General features: G+C 39.1%; 1 protein-coding gene across 2 annotated transcripts in view; it reads left to right on the top strand.

Annotated features, from left to right (window-relative positions):
* Positions 1-1,112: 1,112 nt before the first annotated feature.
* Positions 1,113-20,873, top strand: part of Clec1a (C-type lectin domain family 1 member A) — a 26,641-nt gene continuing 6,880 nt past the window's right edge. The window contains exons 1-5 of one of the 2 annotated variants that reach the window (XM_052174999.1): positions 1,113-1,224; positions 1,662-1,781; positions 15,239-15,337; positions 16,543-16,719; positions 19,305-19,456. In XM_052174999.1, the coding sequence (XP_052030959.1) occupies positions 1,670-1,781; positions 15,239-15,337; positions 16,543-16,719; positions 19,305-19,456 (540 nt within the window). In that variant the 5' untranslated portion in view covers positions 1,113-1,224; positions 1,662-1,669. Of the gene's footprint in view, positions 1,225-1,501; positions 1,782-15,238; positions 15,338-16,542; positions 16,720-19,304; positions 19,457-20,873 lie in introns of those variants that run through there. The other variant, XM_052175000.1, reaches the window with a different exon arrangement.

Below are 20,873 nucleotides of genomic sequence, written 5' to 3'. Positions count from 1 at the left end.
GTGTTCTACCACAGCTACTCTGTAATTTTTAACATTCTATCTTCTTAATACATCATTGCACTCTGTGTTCCACATATCTCGACCTTCAAATTTCTTACTATCTCCTTCCCTCTACAGAATTCTAATACCCAACCGATTGCAAGCAGAAGCATTTTTATCTTCAAAAAGTCATTATTCAATAAATGGTTTCCATTATTCCTCGTCTTAAAATTATGATAATTGGATGAACAACTTTAAGTTTGAAACAAAGACAAATTTACAATCTGTGGTTTCTGGTGGTCTTTTACAGGCTCTGGTGGCTCCAACTCTATTTCTCCACTAGCTGGTATTTAATGTGCTTGTTTTAACCAGCCATTACTCATGTAGAGCAACTTTGGTAGAGTGATGAGGGTACAATAACTCATATATATATATATATATGTATATATATATATATATAATTGTGTATGTATGTGTATGGATGTGTTGTATGTATCTATCTATTATAGATAGATAGATAGATAGATAGATAGATAGATAGATAGATAGATAGATAGATATTTACTGGCCCGACAGCATACCTTCCACTATATGATGGTATTCCTTAGAGGATACATCCATCTCCTATAAATTAGTCAACACCTTGATCCTGACTCAGAATTATGAGAAATATTTTTTCATTGTGTATGAATTATCTGGGCTCGGGTATTCAGTTGTTGCAACACACATGCACACACACACACACACACACACACACACACATGACAAATAATAGAATTATGTTGTTCTGGTTCAAGAGTAAGGCTAGAAATAGACGGAGACAATTTTCTCATTTCTTATCTTAACAACTGTAGGAACACATAGCTAGATGTCGTCCCAGAGTTGCACAGTGGTTAGTGACAGCACTACTGTTAGTAAATCAGGACTGCTAATAGAGCATGGGATTGCTTGTGGTCACATGTGCCTGGTGCTTTATAAAATGTTAAACCAAGTCTGAATCCAAGAAAGGATATGAAGTTGACAACAGGGGTGACCTTTCAGAGCTAATCACACCCTAGCCAGCTATGTGACCTCCAAAGAAATCACTTCACCTAGATAGCTTTCACTTTCTTTTTGAGTAAAAGCAAAAAATAAAATCGATTGGATGCTCTCAGGGGGTCTGCTGTGGGGACAGCCCAGTGAATGATGCTTTGCACTCTGCCTTTGGAGACAGGAAGAGTCTTTCCTCTTTCCCCAAAGGTACAGGTGAGTAATCAGATTGTGATGCATACTGGGGGGAGGGGAGGGGAAGGAAAGCAGTCCAATTCTGATTATGCTTTAGAGTCGGTGGGCCTTCAGTGCTACTGGGAGGGGGTCATCATCCCCACTTTGCAATTCTGAAAGACTTGTAAGCAGACACACACAGGATCTGGAAAAGGCAGATATTTTAATAACTGTTCACGGACCGCCCAGCCAGAAAACACATGCGATTTCCCCTCAGCCAGACTAACTTGGCATTCTGAATACAGTCTCGGAGGGGAGGGGCCGGGCCTCTCCATGCAGGAACTGGAGTCAGAGGCTTCCCTTGCTGCCTGCAGGGAGAGACCATTAAGAATGCCTCTCAGTGCCTGGTTTCCTGAGGTATCTGAGGGTAGACAGGCGGCCCCAAGCAATCTGAGCGCATCTCACCGGCATCTCTGCAGGAATCAGGATGCAGGCCAAATACAGCAGCACAAGGGATATGCTCGATGAGGATGACACCACCATAAGCCTGTATTCTGGAACCTCCACTGTCACCAGACGTGCAGAGCCCAGGCACTCAGGTACTTACTTCTGCCTCCTCCTCGAATTCATGCAGATCAGAGCCCTGCAGACATTCATGACACGAGGCACTTTCCCCAGGTGCAAAGCAAAGGGAAGGGAGGGAATCTTCCCATGGCTTCCAGTGAGGGGTAACTGCACTTTCCACAACTTGTCTACACGCATGTAACATTTGGAAAATGGAACCAGCGCACACACAGGCGTCTGATTCTCTAACACTGTGTTGCTGGCTTAGCAGTTTGCTATGAGAGAATGTGAGCTTTCCAATTCGCAGGGAAAGATGAGATGGTGTATACCTTAAAGCAACAGTTGTTTCCTTTTCCTGTCTCACGAAGGCCAAATCAGGCCAGCGTGTTCTTGTCCGTGTGGACTGTCACCTGTGATGGGGTTCGAAAATTTAGGGTAATAAAAATGACCATTTCATTTTTTGTCCGTTTTGAACTCTTAACTTTAAGGGAGAGATTTCCAAGGTGGCAAATTAACTCTGGTATTTGTTAGAATCTCTGCATCTTGATTCTGCAAGATCTTGGAGGAGCCATGTCAGACTCAGGTATTGGTTTTACCCTCTGTTATAGCAAGGATATCGGAAGTGAATCTCATGTTTCCCCTTAGGTATTTAATTCTGTGACTTGGGGCTGAGATTGAACCTAGGGTCTCCCTCTGGTAGGCAACAGAATAAAACGGAGCTACACTGTAGACTTGGTTTAATTCAGTGGGAGACAGTATCTCCCCAGGTTGCCTATTGGCCTCAAACCTGCAAACTTCCTATCTGTTTTCTCAGTAGCAGGCACCACCATATTCTGCCCCCTTTGCTCTGTTGATTTAAAAATATTGAAATCATTAAATCATACTTATAAGACATTTAATTTGGCTTATGTCTTACTATTTTTGTTACCATTATTTTATCTTACAATAGGGTAGAATTTTCCAATCCTACTCATTTTTATAATCCATACCCATAGGGGCTTACTTGGTTGGTCTGTAGCAGAAACTCCACTTGGTTCTAGAGCAAAGACCCCATTCGGTCATACATCCTGTATGTTGAAGTTCTGATACCAAGTGGGCCACTTACCACTTTGAGACCTTAGTGTCCTGGGACTCAGTGGCATTGCTTATAAAGCATTAAAGATGGGAGGTAGGCATTAATGCACATGCCGTACCTGGCATTGCCTTAAGTGCTGGATGTATGTTTGTTTATGCCAATTTCAGCTAACAGTAAACAGAAGTAACAAACCCCCTTTCCTCCATAAAGCCGTCCCACACACTTTTATCAATGATTGTCCGTCTGAGGCTTGCTGATATGGTTTCTTGTTTTCCCACTAAACTACCCAGGGAGCAGTTTAAGGATAGTGGGGATTTCCAGCTTCCTTGACCTGGAACTCAGCGGCTACAGGAAGAATAGTAGATGGGACAGGAAGTGGGTAAAACAGTTGGATAGGCCTTCCTCCCACAAATCTCGTGAACAATCAGCTCCCAGGGCCGGAGTTTCAAGAGGACAACATGCAATTTCATTTTTTTTTTTTGCCTTTGCCTAGAGACTGGCTAATGATCTTCATACACAGGAACAGTGTGTACAAATAAGTACCTCGAGATTGAAGGGTGGAGACAGAGGTGGGGCGAGATGAAACACTTGGTACAACACTTGGCAGCCTCCTTGTAAGAAATGGAAGTTGGAACAGTGGGAGGGAAGGTTACAGGGAAGTGACTCACAGGCCAACATCTGGAAAAGGTTTCCTCAGCCTCTCCGTATGATATCTCGCTTTCTTCTTGTGATACGCAAACATTTAGAGGAATCTCATAAAAAACTTTTCATAAGAAAACATTTTTTACACACTTCTGCTGTAGAAATAGCAGTAGAAATCAGAATTTGGGGCAATTTCAGATTCACTAGGATGCTGTGACAAAATACAAGTGGGCATTTTTTTTTAAACTTTTTCTTCTGAACTGTTAGAGACAAATACCATAGTGCTTGTGAGATTTTAATGTTTTCCATATAACAAGTGCGCTTATCTAAAAATACAAAACAGTTATGAAGACAGAAAGTCAAAATTAAAGAAATAACTGTATATCCAATTTCCACAAATTCTGATAAAGTATGCCACGGTCTGGGAACACAGTGCCAATCAGGGCCGACCATCGCTATGAGCTGTGAGGGAAACAGGTTCCCAGCTCATCTTTATATAAAGCATCATACTACGTCTGAGCACAGTTGAGCATGAAAGCCTGGTCATCTGTATCTAGGGGGCTAAAGGAGACCCAAAAAGACCTGGAGAGAGCAGCCATGACGTTGAGTTGATTTTAGGACTTTCTATCTTATAAAGACCCAGGAGTGGGAGTGTCCAGGCTGAGGATGCTCTACAAAGAGAGACTTATGAGAGGAATGTGAAGGAGACTTTAAGGAACTCTGTATTTTCAGAGAACTCTTTGCAGCAAGTGTGGCTGAGGCACAGAGCTGAGGGGCCACTATGAGAAGCAGGTCTGGAGAGCTAGGGAGGGTCTTTTAGGCTCCCTGAAGTGTTTTAGGCCTGTTCTAGAAGATGTTTATGAAGAGGAAAAAGAAACAGGGAGGCAAATGATATATGCTAGAAGTATCTCTAGGCTGTGCTGATGACAGACTGAAGGAGAATCCACAGACCTGGATGAGTCAACGTCCGGTTTTATCTCTAGTCCAGGTACTTCCTCCACTGAGGAAGAAGAGGAAGAAGGAAGTGGTGATAGATATTGAGGGGAAGGAGCTTCAAGGGTTGCTTCAGGTTATTGGTGAGGAGACAGGCTATGTGAGTCCAAGGTTGACTCTGTACTCATATGCTGTAGGTGCTGCTATCAGGGGTTGTGTAGAAGGTGCTGTCATGACCTGTAGGAAGAATCATAGGATGACGAATTCAGCCTGAGTCCAAGGGTCTGGAAGGTGAGACACATCTGGGGCTGTCTAAAGACACATATATTTGAGGAATCTGAGTTCAGGGTAAGAGGTTGGGGCTAAATATAGACCTAGTAAAAAACTGGGTTCAGGGTAAGAATTTAGGGGTCGATACCTATGCAGTAATCATATATGAATACATGATAAATGAGTAAATCATTTAAATAATAGGAACAGAAATTAAAATTTACATGACTGAATTAGAGAGGATATATGAAACCAGACACCTACAAAACAAAATCAACTGACAAGGAAGCAATCCAGGGAATCCCAGTCACAACCTGGAGGACATGAAGACCCAAGGAGGTTGCTAGAAAGGAGCAGCGGAGAGAGCAGAAGTAGGACTCGGGTAGAAAGAAGCATCTGGAACACTGGGAGACTAAGCTAGGAATAGTGGGAGACACAATGCAAAGCAAGAGTGGAATGTTAAAAATAACCTACTGTGGAACATTCCAAAGGAGGCTAAACACAGCTCATATTTCAGCAATAAGGAAGAAAATAGAAGTTTGTTTTATCATTGTTATCATCATGTTTTAAGGCTGAAACTCCCTGTGTAGCTCAGAATGCTCCTCAGCTCAAAACTCTTCCTATCTCAGTCTCCCAAGAGTCAGGGTCACTGCTGTTTACCAGCACCCCAGGCAAAGCTATTGCTTATTTTATAGCAATGTCTCAAAAAGGGGGCTGCTGACGAAGTGAAACTATTTATGATTTTTATCGTCTGGTTTCTTCATCTTCTCTGTAGAACATATAATGTGCTGTTGCTGAGGCTCCATGACGTTGGGTGAGGACACTTTAAATTTTCTTTTTTAAGATAGGAGAGAGTCTAAATAAAAAAGAAGCCCAGAATGGCCAGCTCACCTAAACAACAACAAGAATAGGGCAATGATGTCACAGAAGGAACAAGATTCCTGCTGCAGTGGAAATGCTATCTTACCAAAGGATACGAAAAATACACTTTCATTAGTAATAATTTGAAAAAAACATATTTAAAAGCTAATTCAATTTCTGTTTTGTCCTAATCTTATCAGTGCACTGCTGTTGTATTTTTCTCCGAGCTTTTTAATTTTATTTCTACACATCTGTCATTGCAGTAATAAGGCACAAGTCACATTCCCATGATCTCATAACTCTTTCAGACACATACCCACTAAATATTAAACACCATCGTGGGCACTGGGGAGGTGCTATTGGCAAGCACAGAATAATCGAAATCAACACTTCGCTTTGTACATCCCAAGAGAAGGTGTCAATCGTCACAGGTCTACAAGGCTCAGCCTGGATTTGCCAGAAAAGCAAGATGGAGCACTGGGTGGCTCTCTTACTCTGAGGATGACAATGTGGAGAGGACATCAGAAAAGAACAATTAACGTGGTTCATAACGTCAGAGAGAGAATGTATCATGAGGCAAAATCAGGTCAAAAAAGAGTTTGCAGGCAGAAAATGAGATGGTGATTTAGATCACTGTAAACAGGCTTTGAGAATCACAACAGAACTCATCACGATGGGTCACAGGGAACTAGTAAGCTGAAGATGAGAAGTCTTCATAGGAAGAAATGGAACGCACAAAGTCCAGGACTGAGCAAGATGAATGCATCCTGGCTCTGCCACAAGTATCCAGCATGGCCTCGCACAAATTGCTTAAGTTAAACTCGGCTTATGTTCTAGCTTCTAAGACTCCTTGCCTTCCATGGCTATCCTTGCAGCCCTTATTTAGTGATGTCTGTCTTATTTCTGATGTGCTCTTGGTTTGGGGGAGTGTAGTTTCACTCTGCTGCCCGATGAAGAATAACTAATCAAGTATGACAATACTCTTCATCTGCCAAGTTTCCTGAAACAACAAAAGGGTTTGTATTCAAAACTTGACTCTGGCACTCTAGCATTTTATAGCATAGCAGTATTTAGAGGACACAGGAAGATATTGTTCTCTTCTATATATATCTCAGCATTCCTGGAGATGTTTATATTGTTCTTTGGCCTCTCTACACCCCTTTCTAAACATGCCCCAAGAGACAGCGTAGGGATTCTCTTTTAAAACCCAAAAACTACAAGAAAGCCAAGGCAAAATTAAGTACTTCCCAGGCAGCTTATAATCCTTTTTAAGGTGGAGGTGGTCCCTAGAGAGATAGCTCAGTGTTGTTGGGAATATTTGGGGCACAATTAAGAAACTTTGGACTCACAGTAAGAAGCAAAGCATCCAGAGGGAAAAATAGCAAATAGGACAAAGGGAAACTGTTAAGTTCAATGCCATTCTATCATGGGAGCTTGGTTGCAGAAGCAGAGGCAGAGAGAACACTAGGAACTAAGGGAGAATTAACTTTGAGGACTGAAAGGGCATAATAGACGGGTTCTGTGAGAACAGCATTAGAGCATCAGGAGCACACCTTGAAAAAAGCAAGAAAAGAGTGGGTAGGGTATTGCTAATGAAGAGTATGTTCTGGGACTTTCCTTTCAAATTCAGTAAAGCTACCGGAAGTCATTAAATCTTGTAGGGTCATAATGAAATTGTTATTATCGACGAAACTTGCTTTGAAATTTCTTCTAAATAGAATGTGAGCTATGTATTGAGATGATTGTTAAGAAACATGAATCACATTTAAAAATATAACATAAAATACACTCACATGTCTCCTCTTTGGATTTTGGCATATTCCTTACTCTGTGTGAGTTCAGGAGGATAGGCATCATATCTTTTATGTCCATGTAAACTTTCCTGCTTCACTGTGGCAATAGCAGCTAACTCCCATCCTTTTGCCTACAATATATAATATGAAGGATCACTCTGAAGAAAGTGGAGTTATTTCTATTTTGATTTTATTAAAAGTAGATTTTTCTCATTCACTATTTCTGATTACAATTTCCACATCCCCTAGCTCTTTCAAGGTCCTCCATCCCTTCTGTCTCATCCAAATCTACACCTTCTCTTTTATGAGAAAACAAGCACAAATCTAAATAATAATGATAAAATAAATAAGAAAAAACAAAATTGAACAAGTTGAAATAGGACAAAAAAAGCATAAGAAAAAGAGCCAGACAAAAACCACAAGACTGATATATAACATAAGAGACACAAACATTCACACATACAAGAATTCTACAAAGACACAGAACTGAAAGCTGTAATCTATATGCAAAGGACTTGTTAGCTAAATAATAATAATAGTAAAATTAAAATGAATAAAATTGATGCCCTGATTAAACATTATGAGACAAAGAAACCCCAAAGTTGCTATTGAGTTCGATTTGTGTTGGTTATCTATTGCTGGGCTGTTGCATTCTGTAGCTGCCTGCAGCTACTACGAACTGGTTTACTGGAACAGAAGCTGAGGGATGGATGGCAAGGGGTGAAAAGAGCAAGGCCAGGACAGTGGTTTACAGATAGAGGCCCCAACTTTAATGGCAGTCAGATCTTTTAACAGTTTGGCAAGCCCCTCCCCCCAGACTCCAGGCTGAGTTCTGCTGAAGTCTTCTGGCGGTCCTTGGCTCTACTGCTCAGGCAGCTGGGTGTGTCATCTGCTTAATTCATGAATTCAGAGACCTGGAAGAACAATGAGCTTAACCTCCACTCTGAGTTTCTCCACCCTAGGTAGAGCAGGATCCTGACTAGCACAGGAATCCATGCTCAACATAGGCTGGGAGAAGTTCACCTTGACCAATGTCAAGTACACTCTGAGCACTCCACCCTAGGATAAAAATTCCTGCTGTAACCTACTTCCCTATTATGCCCTAAAATTCCTGCCCTAAGCCCTTGCCCTTGGCCAATGTCAAGTTCCTACCATGTGGCATGACACCCCAATATGGCTCTGTACACTGGACATGGGGCCTGCTCTTAAAAGTGGTTTAATGCCCCAATGAGATTCCATTGGGGAAACCTCATTTTTTATTTGCAAGTGGTTGTCAGTTGGAGGCAGCTTCTTAGTTAGGGATAGCAGCCTGTATTAACTTCTTATATCAGTGCTGGTATCCCAGCTGATGCAGACCTATGCAAGGCCTGTGCCTGTTGCCACAGTCTGTAAGTTCATATATGCATTGGTCCAGCTATGTTTAGAAGTCCGTGTTTTCTCAGTGGCCTCCACTCCTCCACTTCCTCTGGAAGAGTCCCTGACCCTGAGGGGGAAGGATTTGATGGAGGTATCCCATTTATGACTGAGAGTTCTAAGGTTCCACTCTGTGTACATTGGCTATGGGTTTCTGTTTCCCATCTGTTACAAGAGAAACCGTCTCTGATGATAGCTAAGTAAGGCACACATCTTTGAGTAGAGCATGACATCATTGTTGCTATATTCCTTTAGCAGAACAGTAGTGTTTATTTTTCCCTAGATCTCTGGCCAATCAAGTCTCAGGTTCTGAGTCATCTGAGCATGGTTGGGGATGGGTTCCATTTCATGAAGTTGCCCTTAAATCTAATTTAATATTGGGGGTAGTTACTACCACAAATTCATACCAGTGTTGCATTAGTGAATCTTGCATTAATCATCATTGAAGAATGAAGGCTTTGTGTCTGGACTATTGGTGTTTATCATTCTTCTTTGGTAGAGTGCAGAGTACATTTCAGTTGGGCAAACACTGATTAGTAATGATGAAGGCTTTAAATAGGCAACATGGGAAATTCTGTATGTTCAGTGAGTTGTATGGACATGGTATTCAGTAATGGGACCATAGCAGAAAACAACCAATAGTGTTGGCAATAGCCTGGGTTATTTGGAATACCCACAGAGCCAATAACTTCCCTGGTAGTGGAAACTTTGTTTGATGACTAGAGATGTCCAGTTGGGGTGCGCTCTTCTCTATTATTTGGTGATTTCTTATGTGTGTATTTTTTTAGGAAGTTTCTTCTACTGTATTAGGTTTCCATATGACCCGTCATGTGGCCTTAGTTTTAGTTGTCTCTTCCTGTATTCTCTTCTCCTTCTCTTCTCACTCTATCCCCATTTGATCCTGCAGTGCCCCTGACTTGTCCATCAATAACTATTTATTCTATCTCTGCTTCCAAGGGAGCTCTATTCCTCTCACCCAGTCCCTTAGTCTACACTTAACTTCTGTGGTTAGACTCTAGCTTGCTTATCAAGGACTTAACAGCTAATACCTACCTACAATTAAATGCATATCATATTTTTTCTTTCTAGGTCTGGGTTACCCAATTAGGATATTTTAGTTACATCCATTTATTTTCAAGTATTAGTCCTTTTAAAAAAATCCATTGTAAAAATGTGCCATATTTTCTTTATCCATTTATCTGTTTACAAACATCTAGGTTGTTTTCAGTTTTGGGATATTATGAATGAAGCAGCAATGAACAGAACAAGTGTCTCTGTGGTAGGAGGAAACATCCTTTATGTATGTATATGCTCAAAAGCAGTATAGCTGGACTTGAGGTAGTTCTATTCCCAACTTCCTGAAGAATTGCCATGCTGAGTTTATTTATTTATTTTTTTGAGACATGGTTTCTCTGTGTAGCCCTGGCTGTTCTGGAACTCACTCTGTAGATCAGGATGGCCTGGAACTCAGAAATCCACTTGCCTCTGCCTCCCATAGTGCTGGGACTAAAGATGTGCGCCACCACTGCCCGACCATACTGAGTTTATAAAGGCTGTTCATGTTTGTCCTCCCATCAGCAATGGGTGAGTGTTGCCTTTACCCACACTCTTGCCAGCATGAACCATTATTTGTTTTATTAATCTTGGGTATTCCAACTGATGTACAAAGAAATCACAAGGTAGTTTTTATTTGTGATTCCCTAATAATTAAAGATGTTGAATATTTCTTTGAGTGTTTCTCAGCCATACGTGCATCTTCTTTTGAGAATTTTATATTTAACTCTGTACCCCATTTTTAATTTATTTTTATTAGATATTTGCTTTATTTATATTTCAAATAGTATCCCCTTTCTGCATTACCCCCCCCCCCCAAAACTCCCTATTCCATCCCTTCTCCCCTGCTTATCTCCACCCCCTTTCCTGACTGGCATTCCCCTACTCTGGGGCATCGAGCTCTCACAGGACCAATGGCCTCTCCTCTCATTGATGTCTGAAATGGCCATCCTCTGCTACATATATAGCTGGAGCCATGGGTCCCTCCATGTGTACTCTTTGGTTGGTGGTTTAGTCCCTGCGAGCTCTGGGGTTACTAGTTGGTACATATTGTTCCTCTTGCAGGTCTGCAAACCTCTTCAGCTCCTTGGGTCCTTTCTCTAGCTGCTCCATTGGGGACCCTATGCTCATTCTATTGCTTGGCTGTGAGCCATGGGTATTTTGATCCACTTTCCAATAAGGATCAAAGTGCCCACACTTTGGTCTTCCTTCTTGTTGAGCTTCATGTGGTCTGTGCGTTGTATCTTGGGTATTCCAAGCTTTTGGGCTAATTTCCACTTATCAGAGAGTGCATACCATGTGTGTTCTTTTGTGATTGGGTTTCCTTGCTCAGGATGTTAATTGAATTATTTGTTTTCTTGATGACTGGGTTTTGAGTTCTTTATATATTTGAATATTATTCCTCTCTTGTGTATGTAGTTGGTACAATGATAGTGTCCTTGGCTATTTAGAAACTTTTTAGTCTTATGAGGTCCCAATTATTAATTGTTTATCTTATTAATTGTGGTAATGGTGTTCTGTTCAGACAGTCTTTTCTTTTGCCAATGAACTCAAGATTATTCCCTACTTTCTTTTCTATAAGACTGAGTGTATCTAACCTTATGTTGAGGTCTTTGATCCACTTGGAGTGAACTTGATTTTTTTGTGCAGAGTGATAAGTATGGAACTATTTGGATTCTTATACATAGCACTGTGCAATCTGACTAACATCATTTGTTGGAGATGCTGTCATTTTTTAGGATGCATTTCTGGCTTCTTCATCAATAATCAGGTGTTCAGGGGTATGTCAATTACTGTCTGTGTTCTTGACTACATTCTATTGATAAATGTGTTTGTTTTATACCAGTATCATATAGTTTTTACTCCTATAGCTCTGTACTACAGTTTTAGAGCTCTTCCTAGCTCTTTGTGTTTCCATAGGAAGCTGAAATGTGTCCTTTCAAATTCTGTGAAGAATTGTGTTGGAATTGTAATGGAGATTGCATTGAATCTATAGATTGCTTTTGTTAAGATTTTCATTTTTACTATAATAATCCTTCTGGTCATTGGAGATCTTTCTATCTTGTAATGTCTTACTCATTTTTTCCTTCAATGTCTTAAAGTTTTTATTATACAAGTCTTTAATTTTCCTGGTTAGAGTTGTCATAATATATTTTATGTTTTTATGAAGCTACTGTGAAAGGTACTATTTCCCCCATTTCTTTTTCTATTTTTCTTTTGTATATAGGAAAGCTACTAGATTTGTATATCAATTTTATATCCTGCTACATAGATAAAAGTGTTTATCAGTTGTAGGAGTTTGGTGGTAGAATTTTAGGAATACTACTATCATATTATCTACAAATAATCATATTATCTACAAATAAAGATGCATTGGCTTCCTCCCTTCCTATTCATGTCCTGTTGATATCTTTCAGTTTTCTTATTGTTGTAGCTCACACTTTAAGTACTGTGTTGAATAGATATGGAGAGTGGGCAAGAATGTCTTGTTTCTTATTTTAGTGAAAATGCTTTGATTTTTCTCTCCATTTGGGTTGATATTGACTGTGGAGTTGCTATAAATTGCCTCTATTAATTTGAGGTATGTTTCTTTTATGCCTTCCCTAATCTTTCCAGGATTACTATCATAAAGGGGTGTTGAATTTCACCAAAGGCCTTTCTACATCTAAGGAGATGATGTTGTGGGTTTTGTCTTTCATATGGTTTGATTTTGTATGATGAACTGCTCCCAAACCTCTGGGATGAAGTATACTTGGTCATGGTGGATGATCTTTTTAATATGTTCTTGGATTTGGTTTGCAAATCTTTTACTGATAACTTTTGCAATTATGTTCATCAGGGTAAGTAGCCTGTTATTCTCTTTCTTTGTTGAGTCTGTATGTGGTTTCGATATCAGAGTAACTATGGCTTTATCAGAAAATTTTGGCAGTGTTCCTTTTATTTCTATTTTTTGGAATAATGTGAGTAATATTGAAGTGAAATCTTTGAAAGTTGGTCAAATTCCATGCTATCTGACTTTAGCCTTTTTATGTTGAGATATTTTAATGAAGGCTTCCATTTCACTAAAAGTTATAGGTCTTCTTTCATTGCTTATTTGGTCTTTATTTAACTTTGGTACATCATACACACACACACACACACACACACACACATAAATCAAGAAAACTGTCCACTTCTTTTAGATTTTCTAAGTGATAAAGTGTAGGTGTTGAAATATGTCCTTCTGATTCTCTGGATTTCCTTGGTGTCTATTGTTATGTCCCTATTTTGTTTCTAATTTTTTACTTCCGTTTTTTCATTCTTACTGTTTAGTTAATTTAGATAAGAGTCTGTCAATTTTATTTGTTTTCTCAAGGTTTCTCAACTCTTTGTTTCATTGAGTTTTTTAAATATATTTTTCATTTCTATTTTATTGATTTCATCCCATGTTTAATTATTTCTGTCATATACTCCTTTGGGTGTTATTCTTTCTTTTTGTTCATGAGCTACCAGATGTGTTAATAACTTACTGATAACAATAACTTACCTCTTCATTTTTTTTTAAATGTGGGCAATTAGTCCTCTGGCTTGCCTCTTAGAACCATCTGCATTATTTCCCATAATATGTTGTTGTGTATGCTGTATTTTCATTTTCATTCAATTCTAAAATGTTTTTCATTTCTGTCTTGATAAATTTTTCATTCAGCAGTGAGTTGTTCAGTTTCCATGAGTTTATAAGTTTTCTGTTGTTTCTGTTGTTATTGATATCTAGCTTTAATATACAGTGCTCAGATAGGCTGCAGAGTCTTATTTCAATTTGCTTGTATCTATTGAGACTTGCTTTGGGCCCTAATAGGTAGTCACTTCTGGAGAAAAAAGAAGCTATGTTCTATTGTGATTGGGTGAAATGTTCAGTGAGTATCTGTTAGGTCCATTTTGTTTATGACATCATTTAGTACCAGCATTTCTCTATTTAGTTTTGTCTGGATGACTTGTCTATTGGCGAAAGAGAGGAATTGAAGTCTCCCATTATCAGTGTATGAAGGCCAATATGTAGGGATCAAGGAAGGAGAGCCCACAGTTGGGAGTCTGCTACTGAACTGGGGATAGGATTGGTAGTTGGACTTAGAGGATAGAAGAGCAAGTAAAGATGGCCTACCCAATTCCCTAAAATATTTGTGGGTTCCCAGTGAGTTGGAAATGAATTTCTATATATATGTTATTTCTGTTTTAGAACTCTTGTCTTCTCAATTAAATGGGACGTAGAGAGAATCGAATGTACAGGTTCCACTCTTTTGTTGTTGTTGTTCTATCACAAACTCCAGATGTATCTACACTGAGAAGAATTCAACTCTTTCAGTTGCCTTTGGCCATAACCCAAATAGATGAGCTCAGTGGAAGATGGGTCTCCTCGTGACACAGCTGCTATTCCAATGTGACAGGTCAAACCATGGGAACAAAGTCAAGAAAAAGATACTATCCATAGTGTTTCTATGTTTTAATTTATTGTTTGGCTAATGTGAAGTTTCATATTTTTACACCCAGCTCTGAGGAATTGATAGTCATGTTCCTTTATAATTTAGTTTGAAGAAGAGATAAATCTAGTAAATGAATATGTAAATCTTACAAATTATGACTTCCATGGAGGAGATTCGAAAAAGAAACAATAAAACTATATTTCTGATGTTAAACATATATCATTTGTTTTCCTAAAGACACATAGGTGGAATACTGCGGGCAGGGCATATTGTACAAAATTAAGAACAAATGAATTGATGATATATAAAGTTGCTGCTTGGTAAGGTTTGAGATTCTTGGGGTTTTGGTTTATTTATTTGTTTATTTGTTTGTTTGTGTCAACACTGGTTGACCTCTAACTCTCTAATGTAGTTAAAGATGACCTTGAACTTCTGATCTCTACCTTTACCTGTGCTGCTGGGATTATAGGCACTTCATGCCTACCTTCACATCAGGCATATGTAACAGCTGTTCACTGTCAACATTTTTGTTGTTGTTGGGTTTTTCACTTCTTATATGTGTGTGTGACAGGGTCTCATAATGCAACCTTAACTGGCCTGGAACTTTCTATGTAGACCAGTCTGGCCTCCAACCCATAGAGATCTTCCTGCCTCTGCCTCCTGAGTTCTGGGACTAAAGATATGTACAACCATATTTGGCCTCCACAATCAGAATCTTGACAAGCATAAGGTTCTAAAAACAATGATTTAAAAGTTCTGGTAAAGCAGAATATAGGCCTTGAGGAGAGGATAGACATGTCAGGGCTTCTGAATGAGCTAGATGTACAAAGTGAGGCTTAAATGTGTTTTGTTGCCAAGACTCCGAGAACAGAGGACCAAGTCCTGACTGCTTTTATTTTTCGTCTAGAAAGTGCTCCAACCTCTGTATCTGATGGCAACTAACTTTACTCCAAGAGAAGAAAAGACAACCCATACTTTCTTTTTGTTCCCTGCAGAGAATGGGACACCCTCTTCAGTTTGGCGCCCGGTGGCCCTGACCCTGCTGACCTTGTGTCTGGTGCTGCTCGTCGGCCTGGCAGCCCTGGGCCTTGTGTGTAAGTCTGCATGCTACCCTGGGTTAAGGTTCCTCGATTCTCAGTTTGTGCAGGACAAGAAATTCTTGCTATGGGTTTCTTAAAACCTTAACTCTGCAGTCTCATCGTCTTTCTAAAGGCAGTTGTTTAACTGACTAGGAGCTGATGTATTGAAACACAGTATTGAAGCATTTTCCTGTTTGAAGAAAACATTCTGTTTGAGATATCTGTTTACCTGTCAGTGTATAAATCATCACTTTAGAGAGCACCAACAGTGCAGGGGAATGAGATTTCTGCACACATCCATCTTCTACACAGGAGCATAGAAGTGCTCAATCACCTTTGCCGAAAAGGCTTGAAAATAATACAGTTATTGGGGCAGAGGGGAGTTTCAAAACCAAACAAGGAAGATTTCATGTGTAATACCTTTCCATTTCAAACCTTCAAAAGTAAATTTCTTGATGGACTCTGGTAAATTGGCTTCATTAGACTAAGAGCTTATGGTCCCTTTCTGAATTGCTGAAGGTAACTCCAGGCTAAAGCTACACAGCAAAGCAGATCAGGTCACAAGGTGATTCTGCTAAAGTAAAAGTTTAATCTATGAACTTTAATTTAAAAGTTAAAAAGACATCCTGTTAGCTCTCTCTGTGTCAAAATTTACATAATCTTGATACAACACTGTCTTGTAATCACCTTTTTTTCTTAAGAATGTAAAGTAACTCCCTTGACTTATGACACATTTCTTGAGATTTAGCAAACTGAAGTTCAAGCCTGTGTGTTGAAATGTTTTTAGCTAAGCAACATCAAAGCAGTGACTTGTCCTCATGGAGCCTAACTACAAATCCACACATGTATAAAAATGAGTTCAGATCATTTTAATAATGGAATGAACAATAGGGTGTATCATCTTTTTAATATTTAACATAGTAAATACCCCAAAGATGGGTAGATTTGTAATTTTATATTGGTTTTCGACACATAAAATCTTTATGGAGCAAGGACACAGATTGGTATTGAGTTCTTAACTTCCCAAGTTGGCTTCACATTTTGAAATAGAGGTGGACATATAGATTTGCCTAGGAGGATGCAATTAACTATGCCCCTGAATGTGGCAGTGTGAACTCCCCATACTAAGCTGTTAAATTATGTGCTTTATTGTCTCCGCCGTGTGTGGAAAATAGAAACAGGCATCTGAGCTATCCGGCTGACTTAGTCACATGGCTTAGTTTTTCAGTTCTACCAGCTCTCCAATACCCAGCAAGACAGCATCACTGAAAAGGATGAAAAGCTGGGGAACATGTCCCGACAACTACAGTCTCTCCAGACCCAGAACAGAAAACTCACTGAAACTCTGCAGCAGGTAGCTGTAAAACTGTGTCGTGAACTTTACAACAAAAGTGGAGGTGAGCATGGCCCTGTCACTCTGGCCTCTAGAAATTGTTCTACCTAAACCTGAATTTCCCACCAGGGTAACTAGAATCATGTATTTCTTTAGAAGTACTTTCCCTGCCATCTCAATAAACAGATTGAGCTGTATAATCATGATCAGACATTGTTATAATTGCTTGTATGCATCTTTGTCATAGTACAGGAAGACATTCTTCAACTGTGAACACTTAAAATATAGTAGTCCATTTAGAGTAACCGTAACAGCACCATCAGGAACTAAACACAGAGGTATGGCTCAATTACATTGGCACATACAAATCCAGCACAACGAAAGTGTTGGAAAGTTATAACTACAATTTTCAAACTCTTAGACTTATACAGGGATTATTTCAAAATTTAGAGAACTTAAATTATAGTTGTTTTAGTTTACCCATGGCTTATTTATCAAAAATATAAATCTTACAAAGATCAAGGGTAATGAGAATGACAATAATTGGACAAACCAAAAACTATTGCTAGTGATAACTGTAAATATCACTTCAGTACCCTTCTACCCACCACCATCTCACTATCCCCCTCTTGAAAGTTGTATTGTAGCATGCTACATTCATGTCAGCCCTCTCTTCTGCCTCCTCCACCACACAAGCATAGGAAACAACCTGCAGTTTGCAGTCCTTACTGGTTTCTTTTTTGGAAACTCTAAAGTACTACAGTTTCATCATCATTCCTCCCCACAACACTTCCCCATTAGCAGAACAGCGAGTGATTTTCTCAGTAAACAGTGTCTCAAGGAACACTTCTCTAAGTGATGGTTTTCCATATGACTAGATCTCGCTTACCCTAATTCCCTCTTTTCTTGTTTCTCTGACAACTCAGTGGACTTTTCTTTTTCTTCATAGGATTCTAAATTATCAAAGAGATAATCCAGTTTTTTCATTAGGTGGCTCAAAAACAAACAAAAGGCAAATGAAAAAAATCTATGCAAATAAACTATATGCAATTTAAATATAAAATTATATAAAAAGTTGGGAATGAATGATCTAATCTGTGAGGAGTTCAATGTGCAAGAAAAAAGTCTGGGTCACAAATTAAACTAATATTCTATATGCCCATAATCTAATGAAAAAAAATAATAAAAAATGACCATATATTTTTGGATGATGTAGTTTTCCTGCATCATAAAAGTAATCAATTTCCCTTAGAATGTTGCCTAGCTGAATATTTTTTGCTGTACATTGACCATGTTGTAACTCTTGTCACATGAAGCTTCCTACATGTAGGAGGAGCTCACAGGAATCAGACATGTTCAGCTTCTGAACTCTACGGCCAGTATTTTACTAGCTCTACATGTCAGGAGTAAAATATCTGGAAGCAATACGTTTTCATGGCACACTTTCAACTCGCTGATCAACAGTATACATTTCCCCTGAAACATGTCCACGTTTATACACATGCACTTTTATCATTCATGGTTGTGCTGTGTCCTGGGGAAATTTTTCTGTCCCTGGGTCTGTTTGTTTCTGTCCCTGGGTGACTTCATATGTCCCTGTCTCAAAACAAAAGGTTAACAGGAAGCATGATCTATGGCTCAATATGTAGCCTAGAGTAAACAGTGTTAAATCTCCATCTCCTTCAGAATAAAATAGTGGTGGAAGCACAGATATGATTAAATCACACACACACACACACACACACACACACACACACACACACGAGACTTGGATGCAGGTTCCTGACTCTCAGAGGCCAAAGTCCAGATACCCATACCATGATACTCATGACACTACTACTCACCCATGTAGAATTTACCTACATATTCTATCTTACTCTCTGCTCTTTATACTTCCTTGTTTGGCTTGGAAGTGCCCACTGTCTCGCAACACACAAATACAGTGTGCGTACAGAAGACCTCTGCCTGAGACCATCTAACAAACAACTTCAGATGGAGAAAGACTCCTTTAGCTTCCAGCTTCAGACATGTGAGCTCATGATGGCAATCAAGGCCACCGTGGGACAGCTTCAATCATGCTGTACTTGAAGCAGAGAAAAGGGTATACACAAAAGGTGTTCCGTGAGATGCAGCCTCAGAACAGGCCTCAGTGACTGGCTTCTCACTTAGCCACTATTTTCATCATTTCCCACTAAAGCCATCATATTCAGAACCAATCAAGGAATTAGTCCATCAATGATATCAAAGCCATCTGGATCCAATCATGTCCCCAAAGGTCACTAGCTCAAAACTATGTCCCCGATGCTTATGAACCCACAGGAAGAATTTCATATCCAATAGTTCATAGTCATATGAATCACCTCATGAAGGAATATTCTGTCCACATTCTGGAAGGCATAGGCGAGGACATTTCAGTCATTCATCACCAGATCCAACACTCCTTGTTAGTACCATCTGTTTTAATTTTCACTGAATGTTTCACTTCAATTATGGGTCATTCCTGGTGTGGAGTGGGTAGTACAGGTGCTCACTCAAATATCTAAGAGATACCAGTTACTTGGAATATCAAACATTGTTTATATCCAAAAGAAGAAACATCAGATCCATGTAGAGGTAGATAACCAAAGTGTGGTGTTTTTCTCTTCCAAGGGCATAGATGTAGTCCTTGCCCAGAAAAATGGAAGTGGCATGGGGACAAATGTTATCAGTTCTACAAAGAAAGTAAAAACTGGCAGAGCTGTGAGTACTTCTGCCTGGCTGACAATGCCACCATGCTGAAGATAAGCACGCAAGAGGAACTGGTAAGTTCCCAAACCTCAGCATTTGAAAGAGTTTCTCCCACAAAAAAATTGGGCAAGAACATTGTAAGGAGCCAAGGTTCTGACCCACAGATTTCCACACTCACTCACAGCAAAGGCCAAGTACAAGTGATCCCTGAAGTGGATATAAGCTGTGTTCTCCCCCAAGTACTTACAATCTCAGAAAAGCCATGATAGCACTGCCTGCCTTTCTGTTGTAAATGTTAAAAAGCTTTGAATTGAAAAATAGTCTGTCAAATAATGTTAATAAACTGCAAATATTCATATATACATACATATGAATTTTATGTATGTATGTGTATGTATATATACATATGTATATATATGTATATATATATATACATATATATGTATATATATATATATAGTGTGTGTGTGTGTGTGTGTGTGTGTTTGTGTGTGTCTGTGTGTGTCTGTGTGTGTGTCACCTTCCAGAAGACTGGCAAATATAAAAATATAAGAATAAAGCTGCAAAATTGGCACATGTGTCTATGGGACTCACGGACTAACAGCTGAAAGGAAGTGACACAGGCCTGTCACTGGGATTTGTTTCAGTGATGGGGCTTGAACTCAAGGCCTCATGAATGGCAGTCAGGAAACCTACCACTAAGCTACCTTCCAAGACTTTTTGATACTTGGATTTTTGATTGATAACCTATGGTGTCTGGAGAGGCACTGCTGCATTATAGGGCAACTCCATTTAAACACGTGTCTATGAGCATGTACATATTTTAGCAAGCTTAAAATATAGGATTGTACATAGCATTTTCCAAGGTCTTTAGGGCTAGTTATTTATCCCATACTCCCTCCTCAACCCTGCCTTCCCATCTGCACCCCATTTCTCCCTTCCAGTTCCATTTCTTGCCTTCTTACCACCTGCACTCTAATTTTTTCTATGGAAATCTCCTTATGGCCTCTGATTAGTTTCTTGCCTTCTGATGAATATTCCAATTTAAACACACACACATATATATAAATGCTCAAAGCTAGTAGTCAAATATGAAATGAAGCATACAATGCTTTTTTTACAGATGGATATTAGAAAAAGAGTTTCCATATATTAATATTTGACTAAATGTGTAGCTAAGACACACATACCTATATATGTATATATACATATATATGAAAATGTACATTTTTCTCTTCTGCCTAGTGTGAAATTCATGTCACACTAAATCCTCTAAATCCCTTCTAAATCCTCTTCTTTTATTATTTACTCCATAATTATTATGTTCTTATTCAAAGTCTCTTTGCCTGATACTTATAACACTTTTATCTCTTATTTTTATATTTCCAAATTTTTTCCATTGTTTGGAATAATTTTACTTTTTCTCTAAATGATTTTCCTACTTGTTTTTGCTTTGTTTTAATTCATTAATCAAGAATAATGGTAATAACC

This window comes from Apodemus sylvaticus, chromosome 2 (assembly GCF_947179515.1).
Source record: "Apodemus sylvaticus chromosome 2, mApoSyl1.1, whole genome shotgun sequence".
NCBI classification, from domain to species: Eukaryota; Metazoa; Chordata; class Mammalia; order Rodentia; family Muridae; genus Apodemus; species Apodemus sylvaticus.
Note: the sequence above shows the minus strand (reverse complement) of the source record. Positions and strands in the feature narration are given on the sequence as shown.